At 38.4% G+C, this 13821-nt stretch overlaps 1 protein-coding gene across 1 annotated transcript; it reads right to left on the minus strand.

Annotated features, from left to right (window-relative positions):
* Positions 1 to 865: 865 nt before the first annotated feature.
* On the minus strand, positions 866 to 12134 carry LOC103361985 (uncharacterized). The gene is made up of 16 exons (XM_008288221.1): positions 11848 to 12134; positions 9817 to 9844; positions 9595 to 9729; positions 9304 to 9360; positions 9067 to 9179; positions 7517 to 7622; positions 7391 to 7432; positions 7050 to 7180; positions 6895 to 6957; positions 6749 to 6806; positions 6431 to 6651; positions 4642 to 4689; positions 4495 to 4546; positions 4211 to 4306; positions 4090 to 4128; positions 866 to 2416 (listed from the first exon to the last, which is right to left on the minus strand). The coding sequence occupies exons 1-16, from the start codon at positions 12010 to 12012 to the stop codon at positions 1605 to 1607; spliced, it is 2166 nt and encodes a 721-aa protein (XP_008286443.1). The 5' UTR covers positions 12013 to 12134; the 3' UTR covers positions 866 to 1604.
* Between the last annotated feature and the right edge of the window lie 1687 nt (positions 12135 to 13821).

Consider the following 13821-nt stretch of genomic DNA (forward strand, 5'->3'; position numbering starts at 1 on the left):
AAACTCTTAAAGTTTAAGTCTGTAACTATATTTTTATAATTAGATATAATTGGTGACGGTTAACAAAAAAAAAAAAATATATTGCTTCAGTCATTTTGCATTGATTTGTTTGTATGTTGTGTAATTAACATCTTAAGACCTGGCATCCACCTGCCTGGACATCACATTTTGGGTTATATTACCACAGTAGTTACATTTTTTAATTTATTTTTAATTTTTCTTATTTAATTTTTTTTATTTTTAAAAAAAATATTTGTTCAAATATATATTTTTGTATATTTTTATTTTCTTTATTTTTTATTTTTTTTAATTCTCTTTGCTATTTGATCAGATCAAATAGCAAAGAGAAATAAAAAAATGCACATCAATCAAGAGCTCGGATCTTAAGAGGTTAAAGGACTTTTTGTTACAATAATGATGAATAAATGAATGTGCTTTGTAATATTTATAAGCTTTGATAATCAGTCCAAACAACGGTGTTTATCTAGATGTCATAACATATATCTTATGAATAATAGAGAATTTTATTGTTTCTAAACATGTAAGTATCCTTTACTAAATGCATCGTATAAATTATTGTTATTAGCCCAATAAATGTGTATGAGCTTATGAACAACTAAGGCTAGAAAGTGTGTTTATTTATTGATGGGAAATGACTGTATTTGTTTAGATGGTTGCTGCCAGAATATTAACTTTTTTTACAGTGTTGACAAAATCTTTGAACTAAGCATTCAAAGTACAGTTGTTTGTAGGGCACAGTGTGAACTTGCTCTTTAAACACAATCTTTTAAAATAAAATCTGGTTGAAGATGAAAAGGAAAATGAAAAAACTCTAATTGCCTTAAGGGTAAAAATGAGTCAAGCGTACTACGATGAAATCTTTATTTAATGCCATTTTTAACACTTAGACAAGACACAGTATAAAACCAACTCAACATGCTTGGTTGAATATATTCTTACAGTCAGAATATAGTCTGAGACAGTGCATTTATTTATTGTTTTCTTCATGCCTTCCAGGACTTTTAGTATGCAATACATGTGCAGGCAAAACGTTATGTACTTGGAAAGGTGTAAACTCACACAGTGGTTTGGTTTAAGCTTGAAAAATTGCGAAAGGGTTTGCAAAATAATAGAGCCATGAACTTCAATGGGACATTTTGTTGCATTTTTGTGTAATTTTAATGCCGTATTGAACCACATTGCCTTAGAAATATCTTCATCATGGAGCACTTTTGTACATTCAAGCTGTGTACAACTGCTGTCATCTTTTTTCTTGTATTTTCTGGTGATTTAATGTTGAAAGTTTAATTTTAAAAAATCCCCTCAACAGCTCAAGCTCCAACAATCCAGCTTTTATATATATAAAAAACAAACAAACAAAACAAAAACAAAAAAAAACCAAGCTATTCTTTCTGCTGCTACATACATAAAACTCCTCGTTTTCAACAGACCCTTGATGCCAGATGTTTAGATCAACAAATACAAAAGCTGCAAATTAATACTGATAGTTTCCTGAGTATCTTCCAGTGCATCACTTCAGGTACTTATAAGTTAGTACTGGCTGCTCCTCCTAACACTGAAGCATGGGCGTCCTTCTCTTGGTGTCAGACCCAGTCCATTTCATTGACCTTGGGGTTTGTGTCAGGGCTGGATGGGGGCGTAATAAGACATGGCTGTAAGGGCACAGTTTCCCCAGAGTCCTCCACCCCTACACCAACACAGCTCTGGGACATCCCCGCAAGCCGTAACACATTAGTCCCTGCTGTAAACCCTGACAGCCTTTGGGCCAGAGCTCGGGACGCCATCCTGAGCCCGCCTGCCCTTTTCCGTCTTGCTGATGCACTAGCCATTTGCTGAGCTCCAGCCAGTTCAGTCAGAAAACCCAGACTCTGGGAGGGAAGGCTGTAGACATGAAGGCCGCGGAACAGTTGTGGCAGTGGCCTTAAACTACCCGGAAGTTCAGGTGGCAGAGACTCAAACTGCACCAGCATAAAGCGCTCACCTGCACGTCCTTGTAAATAGTCGGCGAGAATACAGCTCAGTGAAGCGCTAAAGACATCTGCATGCGGAGAAGATGCAGGATGGCTTCTTCCTGTATCCTCTTCCTCCTGGTCTCTGCTCCTCTCCCTGGAAGTGTTTCTCTCCCAGCTCCTAGCTCCCCACTCTTCTGCCTTCGTCCAGGTGGCCCGGGTTAGGACTAGCACCACTTTGCCTCCCTGCCTTTGTAGTCTGTCCAATCGCGAGTGGAGCCATGGCACTGGGCCCAGCATGCTGAGCTCAGCCTGGCTCCACAGGTCCAAAGACACACTGAAGCCAAGAGCCTGCAGGGATGAACCCAAATGGCACAGCAACCCTGGCAGGCCCTGGTCATCATCGGGCGAGTACAGCAGCACCACATGACCGCCACCCACAGCCCCTGAAACAGAAAATTAAAACTGTTATAATCAATCATTTTTTTAATATCAATGCAGACATGTACATTGGACGTGAATTCTCCCTCATATCAAGCCCATCTTTTAGCTGTCCGGCCTGGACGCACGTTGCAATAGACTCCTGTTCGCAGTGTCAAAAACCTGTTGTACACTAAAAACTCATGTTTAGACTCAACAAAAAAATAAAATAAAATAAAAAATGCAGGACCTTGTATCAGTCTTTTTCAATTATGACAGCATCTAATGTAACTACGTTCAATCAATAAGTGATACTGAGTTGAGGGAATAAGCCTTTCCGATACAAAAAGCGGTATTTTAAATTACCAATTACTTCATAATTGGTAGCATAAAGTTCTTTAAGGACTTGAAAACCTAATTTCTTGAGAAAAAAATATGTCCTTGACTTCCTCCATGGAAATCTACATTACCATCCATGGCTTTCAAACTTCATAGGTCAAGTTGCGACTCCCTGTTAAAAATTTTATTTACTGCTGCTGAGCTCATCAGGTTCTAAATTCTCACAATCCAACTGTGTTCAAAATAACACTTATAATTTCTAGCAAATTTTGAGGGAAAAAAAAATTATTTGTTAATTTGTTAAATTCAGGCACGGGCTGCAAGGTGGCGCAGTCGGTTAGCACTGTTGCCTCGCAGCAAGAAGGTTGCCAGTTTGTGTCCGGGTGGGGGCACCGGGATCTTTTTGCATGGAGTTTGCATGTTCTCCCCGTGCAGCGTGGGTTCCCTCCGGGTTCTCCGGCTTCCTCCCACACAGTCCGAAAACATGTTGAGGTTTAATTGGTGATTCTAAATTGTCTGTAGGTGTGAATGTGAGTGTGCTTGGTTGTCTGTCTCTAAGTGTAGCCCTGTGATAGACTGGCGACCTGTCCAGGGTGTCCCCTGCCTTCACCCTAACTCAGCTGGGATAAACTCCAGCCCTCCTGCGACTCTCGAGAGGATTAAGCGGTGTATAGATAATGGATCTATCAATGCATACATTTTAGCTCACATAACACTTAATATCAAGTTGGTGTAATTACCAAAAGTATTAAATAACCGCTGAATGTGTAAATCCCTTAAACAGGCCAAGCCAACTTAAAAGATGGTGATTTGTTTCTTCTGCCCCCAAGTGACCAAAAGAGTCGTTGCAGGTTTAATACACTTCATGCAAAATAATGTAATAATGACCTAACATTTTGAAGTATTCACTAGTTCACCAGTTAACATGCTGCGTCTCCTTTGTTAACCTCATAGTGATTTTGTGACCACTGCACAGAGTCATGCTGGATGTTTCTCCATTTCCAGTGTTTGTGCTGGCTGTAATCTGATTTTTAACAGGCTCACAAGAAGGTGATGCCAACCGTCTTATCTAACCCTCTCATCGGTAACAGAAGTGTGCTTCCCTAAACATTACAGTATGTTTTTGTTATGTTATTTCAAAAAAATATTATTTATTCCTGCAAAGAAAAGTGAGCTGTAACGCAGCTTACTGTAGAAATTAGTAAAGATACAGATGCATAAAAACTTACTGTACATGCAGATTTAGGAATAAAGAGTATGATATACAATGTACATTTAAAGAGAAAAATATTCATACACCCCAACACATATATGAATAAAAGTATGAACATTGTAATATGAGTGTCAGGTTTTCTCATACCTTTAACATCATCCTCTTTTAACCATTTCCAAACATAGCCTAGATGGAAAACAGAGATCAAGTTAACATATTTTCCTAAATGTGCCATTAATATTCAATGACCCACAAATGGACAACTGACCTTTTAGGATCCCTTGTGTAATATAAGCTCCTAGTATGATCAAGCACATCAAGAATAATCCAGTGAGAAGAGGCACTGCCCATCTCGATCGAGATGCTGGAATAATAAATGAAATGTGAAGTCTTTTAAAATAATGTTAAATAGTTTCACAGGCACTATAACATTTTTAACCACCAATGTACAGTGAAGAGGACCAATGTGGAGGCATCTGCCAAATACAAATGTAGATTAAAGTCAAACATTCCTCATTTATTCCTGGTCTGGGAAATAATTAATAGGCTTACTTATAAATGGACACTGGGGCTCCAAGTATGACCTCATTCCTTTAATCTTTAACTGGAGAAGAAGAAAGTAGGTCAAGTTAGTACAATGTGCTGTAATAAATTATATTTTCATATCTTATACATATTAAGTTCTAATACAAGTGTCACCTGAACACAAAGCAGAGGATGAGATGACATGTTGAACTCTCCTGTTTGCTGAAAAGAAGATATAAATGAATTAATAAAACGTGACAAAAACAAAGAGAACATTTATCATTAACCATGACGTAAGATTTGGTTTTTGGAGCGCTGCAAATACCTCACCTTGGGGAATACGCGGCGCTTAACTGAAATCAATGCAACACTGATATCTACAAATGCTGATAACAAAGACTCTCTGCTATCTACAAACTCACAGCACTCTCTGTTGCCCTCCACCTGCTGCTGCTGCTTTACAAAAGTATGCTTCAGCCGACTCTCCTCCACTGTCCCCCCTGTTTCATTGCCTCCAGTAGGAACAAACTCTAATGCATTACACACAATGTTTTAAAATTTCTGGCCTCTTCCCCAAATGTCTAAACAGAAAAGACATCACAACTCTTCACACTGCTTCCATCGGGTCGCAGACACAGATCTGTAAAACAGGGGATTTGTTCCTTCATCACATCATTAAATAAACCAAAGCTCAGCAACTTCCACGACTGAATTTGATTTGTATAAACAGTAAGTGTGTGTACAAATATGGATGCATCAAGTGTGGATGTTGTTTTCATGTATGACATCTTTTTCAGACATGGGACCTGTAACATTGTCGGCTTTATTATTCTGTCATTAAGACACTTTACAATAATATTTCTCACAGCTTCGTTCAGACATGCCGATGACAGTGATGGAGAGAGCCACTGTATGCACGTAATATGTTATTGCCAGTGACGTGATGCACAATGATGCATTATAAACAAGACTTAATTTAAATTCACTATAATCACAAATGATTTAACTGCTGCTTATAAACTGTTTCTCTGTGTGACAACAGCTCATCTGTGTGAGGTGAAGAGGAGTTAAGCGTGACTTGTTGCTAGATGCTGATCAATCCTGTGTCCATGTTGTGGATGATTTAGGATTATAGGGAATTGATAAAGTAACTGCAGTTGTGCGAAGTGCTTATAAGTGTGCAACTCCCTCACTTTGAAGACACCCATATAGATCCAGCTGCTGTTTGATGCTGCAGGTATTTGATAAACTCAGAGGAAAGACTCCTACAAACAGCTGGAAGCAACAAACCAAACTTGAGCTCCTGTTAACTTGTGTCAAAACTCAGACTGCTTTCATTATCAATGAGTCTCATTAATCTGACTTGGTAGTCTATGTCTTCATCAGGGTGAGGTTTTATATTTATGAACATTCTGTGTCTTCTTGGTTTAATATTTTGACAATACAATGCATTAATTAAACACTATTTTCCAAATCTCCTTATAATAATAACTTTGATACTTGTGATACATTACCCTTCTTAAACAAGTTTTAAAAGCTCATTGTGTATTCAAAATCAAAGAATCTCCCACCAGCTTGCAAGGCAGGAAGTGACTCTTAAAGCACCTGGCTTGATTTGTAACATGATCAGTCATGATCTAAACTGAACACTCTTTGCAGTAAAGCAGAGGTTTAAGTTGTAGTTACACTGTTTTCACGAGTTACTGAGTTTTCTTGGGTTTTAGCAACCTGAGGGGAAACACTGCATAGGTGTTCAAGTAATTCCAACATTTTTTGGGGGGGGGCCAACAAAATAAAAATAAATGAGAGGCTTGAACCTTCAGATGGGGACATCAAATTTAAGTATGATTGACCATTTATTTGAACGCACAAAATATAAAAACTTAATTTCCAGAAAGAAATATAGATCTTCTTTTTGATTTTGGTTTTTGGTTTTTGCATGCTAGCGCTTTAGTGGTTTTACCCAGTGTCCACTGCGTGTTGCGGTCCAGCCAGCCTGTAGTCTCTGTCTGGACCCTGCCACCTCGTCACACTGGCCTCTGGCTGGGTCTTTCTTGCACAGCCATACTTCTGCCTCCAGTCTGCAGGGGGCGGTTACATTCCAGCTCAGCCCTGCTCCACCATTCCTCATCCGAGCCTCCGCCACTGACAGAGACACATTGTGCTGCATTCTTTCAAGTGCATCTGGAAAAGAAGAGCAAACCTGAGCTGTGTGCCTATAAAATCATTAACCATGCAAATGTATCTTGATCTGTGAGTGACCACTCGTAGCTCCCTGTACCTTGTTGATTTTTGAAAGGGCAGTATTCTCTCCGCAGGTCCTTTCCCTTCCACCACACCTGTATATAAAGTGGGTTTTCTTTTTTACATTTCATTTTATTTAATTTGCAAAAGACTTGCATTGGTGTTAGTTAACATGTCAGCTACCTTGAAGCACAGGCATGGGGCAATGTCGTGTGATGGGATTGCCCTCTCTGTGTTGCCTTTGGGCTGCACAGATTAGAAAATGTTACACAGATTATACAGACTTATATGATAACATGAATATGAATACATATGAATCCTATTTAGGATTCACTCACCCATGCAAGAGCTTCGCCAGAGCGTCCATTCCAATCCATCTGAAACATGACTTCTTCTTGTCTGGTGTCATTGTTCTGCAGTTGTAGAACCACATTCTCCTTATGATCAGTCACTGCTTGAAGTTTGGGAACTGAGACAGAAATATGTCGGCCATCAGAAATTCTACCTGTGCTGAACCACTAGTTGTGTATGTGAAGCTGTTTTTGCTGGCAAATGCTCAGCAGCACGTGAATACTTCATGCTCGACTGGTTAAACAACAGGTGGAGGCAGAGAACACGAAACTACTTTACAGCAGTTCAAAAGTTCAAATATTCTTTAAAATTTTACAAGCTCTCTTACCATCACATTCCTTTATATTCCCCTCAAGCTTAACGGAGCAAACTGAAAGAAAGAGTGAAATAGAAGATGTTCAGTGACACTGCTCTTCTATTCGGTGTCTTTTTTTTCCCACATTACGACACTCACCTTCTTCTAAGGATGGAATGGTGATGTTCTTCTTGCCGTGTGTTCCCTTTGAATATGCGTGGACCTCAACAGGACTGCCTAACTCCACTTTCTCTGTCAGCTGCAGCTGTATTTGCAGGAATGTCGTAAACTTTAAGTATTTAAATCACAAAATAACGACAATCACAGTGAAATACAAAGATCTATGGAAAGTAGTGTCTGATCAGGTCGGTTAGTAGGAACGCAGAGAGATCAGCAGTGGTGGAGGCAGTATTCAAATCTTCTACCAAGGTAGACAAAGAAAGTACTGATGCAACACTGTAAAAGCATTTATAAAATTACAAGTAAAAGTAGCGTCAATAAAATATACGTCAAGTATTTTTTTAGTATTTGTTCTGCAATAAAATGCCACCAGTGACTGATATCACAACAAATGACATTAAGAGTGTAATGTGCATGTAACACTTTACTGCAATGGTTGGTTGAGATACATAATTAACACGTTAGAAAAGAAAAGAAAAAAAAAAAAGCAAAGTTCTGTGTCACAAATGCTTCCCCTGCTTTCTAAACATAAGCATTTACATCAGGACACAAAATGATAATAATGGTAATATATCAGTTGGAGATTTGGTGGCTCTGCCGGTGGAAGACAAAAAAGACGTTTTAGTATAAATACTCCCTGCGAGTTCATCTTGAATTTGCAAGTATGGCTCATTGTCCTTACAAACTAAAATGTATAGAAGAAACTGAGAGGATTCAGAGAGGAGCTGTATTAATACCATGTTTTAAAGGGATATCAGGCTTGGAAAGGTCAAGTTATAGGTGTAATTATTCAGATTAAGGATCAACTTCACACTTCCACTGCTTCAGTTAACTGTTTTAAAAACAAATTGGATAAGTAAAGGTCAAAAAGGATATTTAACACAGTCATAAAGTTGACTTGTGAATATTTGCAAAATTAGTATTATTTTAAACAAGTATATTGTGGTACTGTTTGGTTGTATTGTTAACTTGTAGTTGAAGAGTCATTGAATTTCAATAAATGTCAGTAAATTTCAATAACAATTTAAAATCTGGGGCAGGTGGTCTGTGGTTCGCATCATTGCCTCGCAGCAAGAAGGTCGCCGGTTCGCGTCCCGGTGAGTACACCCAGGATCTTTCTGCGTGGAGTTTGCATGTTCTCCCCGTGCAGCGTGGGTTCTCTCTGGGTTCTCCGGCTTCTTCCAACCAGCCTCAACCAATCTTGTTTTTGTTTTTTGTTCTTTTTTTTTTTGTTAGTCGGCACTGTCACCTCAGAGAGCAATAAAGCTCCGGATGGTACCTCGACGTGTCAAATTTGCTTGGTAGGTTAATGAATTGGTCCTAAATGTGCCTAGTTGTCTGTCTTTAATCAGCCTTGTTATGGACTGGTGACCTATGCAGTTTAAAATGGAAATAATCAAGTTCAGATACCTCAAAATTGTACTTCAGTACTACTTTACTTTCCACCCCTGAAAACTAGTTCACTAGGTAATCAACAACAGAAACAAATACCGACATGAGGTGTTCCCCTCACACCAGCGCAATGTTACCTCATGTCTGGCCTGTTCAGAGGGATGGCCTAAATTGGAGTAGACTAGTTTAAACTGAAGTTTCTTCCAAACTTCTTTGGTAACTGGGGAGCTGAGATGTACTTTCACCAAAGCTGTAACACAGACAGTAAAGGGAAAACAGAGAAAGCTGATCAAAAAATTCGAAAAAGTATGAAAAGGTAACATTCTTATGATGAATCTAATGGTTCTTCAACTCTTCTGCAGGCACAAACTAACCCTCCTCATCGCCGTCGTCACCTGACTCCCCGGAAACATCCACTGCTCTGTCCACTTCTGCAACGACATGCACAGTGCAGCTGCAGTTAGTAAAAACCAGTGTGGTGAAGGCAGTGTTTTAAGAGCGTGTGTCATGGGTTGACAAGTTGAACAACTAAGATAACAATGACGTTGCTTTGGAAATGGAAAGCAAAAAAAAATAGCTGTTGCAAAAAGGAAACTTTTTGATTCAAGGGCGTCACCCTACCCAACAACATCAATGATGCATGCTGTTTGGCAAAGCGACAGTACCTTGGACAGTGATGACGATTTGCAGGCATATTTCACAGTCTCGTCTGGCCGAACAGCACAGAATGACTTTTAGCTGCACCTCAGTGACGTCCACTGAGCCAAACGGATCAGGCAGAAGAGCAGAGAACTGAGAGCCTGTGAAAAGAAGAATATCTCTGCTCTATACGACTGCAGGCTCATTGATATGTTACTGTAAGACAAGCTGTATGATCACGTAGCTACCTGAGCTCACATGGCAGTCGGTCAAACCCTGAAGAAAGAAAAGATGTAAATGAGAAATGAAGGAAACAAAGGAAATATCCAGAGTCTTGACAGAAATGAAACTACCACAAGTTAAAGTCCTAATTATTAACAGTAAAAATACATTTGAGGATTCAAGGATTAATAGAAAATTACAAGTTTTGAATGAACATTAACATTAGTATGGCAGAAATATAATAGTTTCTGATGTATTTCTACTTTACTGTTTATTGGACATGTTTGCATTGTTTGTCCTAATTTTCAGTGCAAATATTTATGGATTGCAATAAATTTCAATTTTAACTCCTCAGAGCTTTGTACATACAATAAAGCCTAAAAGTCTGAGACCACCAGTTAAAGTCCCTCTCCAGCCTTTAATTAAAGCACTAAAACTCTTCTCTGTTTATTAAAATTAAAAATGTACATGTTTGTTTTGTTTTGTTTTTTTCCATGGAAATAACTCTTTCCTGCCTTACAGTGACTTCAAAGTAATTCTACACCTTTGCATTCTTTACAACATGTAGATGAATGGATAAAGTCCCCACCTCTCTGCTACTCACTGCAGCCGCCAAAACACTGTCAAATTACTCTGCACTGCAAAGTTGTTGTTGTAGTCATTCATGTTTTGATTATAAACTGATTCTGAAGAAAGTTATTAGTTAAGCTCCGAGGAATAAGCGGACAGACCAGTTTTATAGGTTCATTACTTAAGAAACCGCTAGTCGTGTTGAAAGAGCATTTCATTCAAGATGTGTCCTCCAGCATATAAAAACAAACACCGCATGAACATGTTCAAAAGGTTAAAAAGAAATTGACATAACTACATTTTGCACTTGTTACAAACTTAAGACATGTAACTGTTGAATCGGATCCAGGTTTACATGAAAGTATTTTCAATGTGGTCGTAGTGACAAATAAAAGGAAAAACACACAGGTGTACTGAAACATATTTTAAGCCAATTTTTAATGTAACTTGTAAACTACACCACCATTATTTGTGGTACCAATCAGCCATTTTAGTCAGAATCATTGTGAGAAAGTGGAAATCTGTCACGTCATTTGAGCACTGGAGGAAATTAATGTTCACTATAATACAATATAAACAAGGTGTTTGATCCCACCTCACAACCATCACACATAGGAGGCCCGATGTCAATATGTACATACAGTTTTCTAATTTCTGATAAATGTTTGCTTTGTGTATTTCTTTCATAATGTTCTCTCTCAGTTTTTATATACCCCAACATCCACCCCCTTACTGCACATGCACCCTGACTGTAAACGAGCCAACACAGTTTGTGTTAAACAGTTGGAAAAAATGAAAAAGAAGTGCTTCCTGCATTTTTAACTGGTGCTTGCGTGATGTGTTAGTTGTTCTATAATGGATGCTACTGAAGTTTCTTTCATTTCCTCCTTTCTGTGCTCTGACTTTGCTTTGTCATAATCTGACACATATGCATCATATTGATATAAATGAATGTGTTTTAGCTGTAAAAGCAAAATAAAAGGTAAAACAACCTTCCTATTGTTCACAAGGCTGATTGTTTCAAATTAAATATACTTAAGTTTTCTCTGGTTCGCTTACCTCTATGAAGCAAAACTCAAGTTATCCTCCTTGGAAATGGGGCAGTGGGGTAAGGTGTCATGCTCCAACACAGTGGTAAATAAGTAATGGACGTTAAACTCTAATCGCTTTCCCTATGGCTTGTTTCTCCTAATTCACCCTCAAAACCTCTTGCTCTAAATATCAAATGACTACAGTTTTCATTGATAACAAGGAAATTTGGAACCTCCAAACAAGAGTTAACTGGACTAACTTAAATATAAACCACCTATTAGTGATTTGTGCCTGATAGTTGTGTGACACAACAAAAAAAATAATAAACAGCAATTATACTGTATCAATGCATAGTAATTAGTATATTATTACGGTAATTATAACTGGGGAGGCCATAGCCAAACCGAAACCTCCTGGTTCCACACGCGTTTTCTCTGAAGTCATTCAGAAATTACCTCGCTGCAGGTGAGCTCAGGTGCGTCTCGGTCGACCATCTCCAGCTCGCCCGCCGACACCAACATCCAGAAACGCAGCAGAGACAGCAGTAAGGAGACAACATGTGGTACCCGCTGGAGAGGGAGAGCCATGTTTGTTGGAGTGCGCCTTTGCGCTTGGCACATCCCGTTTCTCTCTGGCGCACCGGCTCCTGCTCCTCCGCTACACTTCCCTCATCAGAAACGCAAAGCTCGTTACGCTTCGAGCCACCGACCACCACAGCATGACAGATACATCCCCCTCCCACGACCGCGGCTTGGTCCCACACTGACGAAGTGTTGTGACTCTCCAGGGATGTTGTTCTAACCCGTCCTTCCTGGTGACAGACAGGTCGGGAGGTGGCGGGCGTGGAGGTGCGGCAACATGCTCAGGTGAGAGTGAAGGAAACTTGTCACCTGGTTGGTGAATCATTTAACAACTGGATTAAGGAGAAACGCACAATACAAGCTCAATGGGATGTGGCCTCAAGAAAGAATGAATCAATGAACACACTAATGAAAGTAAAAACTTACTCATGTCGAAAATATAAACTATGACACGGTGATGTGCTGGATGTACATGTGCTACTGGATCTGTGACTGGACTCTGATGCTACAGTCCAAATTAAAAATGCAAAAATTGAAATATTGAATCAGCTTTAAATGTTGCTTAAAAATCTAATTCCAAAGCAACAACCTGAATGTGAGCAGTCAAACACTTATCAATCTGTGAAGTGATCTGTGGAAGGCTTATCAAATTAGGTCAAATATTTTCTTATCTCTTATCCTAATGATTTCCCAACACCCAGTTTATGAAACAATTAATGTGCCAACACTTTTAATGGTCCTTAATTACCTAAATTTTAGCATCTAAGGGAAATTCTTATACTGATTAAGAGAACAGGGGTTCCAATGAATTGCTCTATTATGGGAGTGGATCTCTGACAGTTTGGTCACAGGTGGCCATGGCTGTTTGATTGCTTTCAGTTGAGTGCTAAAGTTTAATCATTAACCTCTAAGTGAACAGGCCAATCAAGGCCACCGTTGTAGTTTAGAATTTGCATCCTGGCTAATCTCGAGGACTAAAACACCTGCACTAACTGCTGTGTGTGCTACAATCAGGGAAATGCAAAATCATATTGGAAGATTAATGTATTGTGGCCATGTAGCACAAGAACTCTGTGGTTTGGCTCTTTATCTTATCGCACTGTACACTTAAAAAAAAGAATGTTCAAAAACTGTAAAAATAGTACCAATTATGGCTGTTATCTGCAAAATAATGATATTTTTAGTTGATTTAAGTTCAGCTAAACAGAGTAATTTTATAGTCATATTGTAAAAAAACCCCAAAACAAATTACTTTCAATACAAATGTGGACATTATGTACATGTTTAATATGCTTTTTCTTTAAAAAATCTTGATAAATATCTGTTAAATAACAATATCTTTGGATGATTTAAATACAGTTTAAAGTCTGTCATTTTACAGTAAGAAGTTGTAAAAGATAAAAATTATCATTCATAAAAGCAGATTATTGATGTGGATGTTATTTACAGTTTTGGACAGTTCTTTATGGTTAATTTGTACTTTAATACTTCGAATGATTTTTAATTGTTTTCATCTGTAATTTAACAAAACCTTGAAAATCTACAAATAAAAGCAAGTTGCTCAAAAACTGTTGAAAATACTTCTTTTTAAAAAAAAATTTAAATAGTGCAGCTTTGTGGCTTTTCTGATCTGCTTTACAAGGAGATACAATCTTCATATACAGTTGAAATTTAACAGACAGACTATTATCAGTGCAAAATAGGATTTTCTTTTTCCATTTTATGACTTCATATGGGAGTTGTTAATTTGTATGATTTACCACTTTAATTCTCGTCTTGACAATTGCAGCCTAATAAATGTGTGCATTGTCTTCCTGTCAAGCAGGTTGCTCACTGAGTTAATTATCA

This window comes from Stegastes partitus, unplaced genomic scaffold (genome assembly GCF_000690725.1).
Source record: "Stegastes partitus isolate 25-593 unplaced genomic scaffold, Stegastes_partitus-1.0.2 Scaffold548, whole genome shotgun sequence".
NCBI classification, from domain to species: Eukaryota; Metazoa; Chordata; class Actinopteri; family Pomacentridae; genus Stegastes; species Stegastes partitus.

What these genes read in the sequence shown, in the direction of transcription:
- LOC103361985 (XM_008288221.1), bottom strand. Translation starts at nt 12,012, where the DNA reads ATGTGCCAAGCGCAAAGGCGCACTCCAACAAACATGGCTCTCCCTCTC. An exon ending in CGACTGCCATGTGAGCTCAG is followed by an intron (nt 9,730 to 9,816) that starts GTAGCTACGTGA and finishes TTCTTTTCACAG; the next exon opens with GCTCTCAGTTCTCTGCTCTT. An exon ending in CCCCATGCCTGTGCTTCAAG is followed by an intron (nt 6,807 to 6,894) that starts GTAGCTGACATG and finishes CTTTATATACAG; the next exon opens with GTGTGGTGGAAGGGAAAGGA.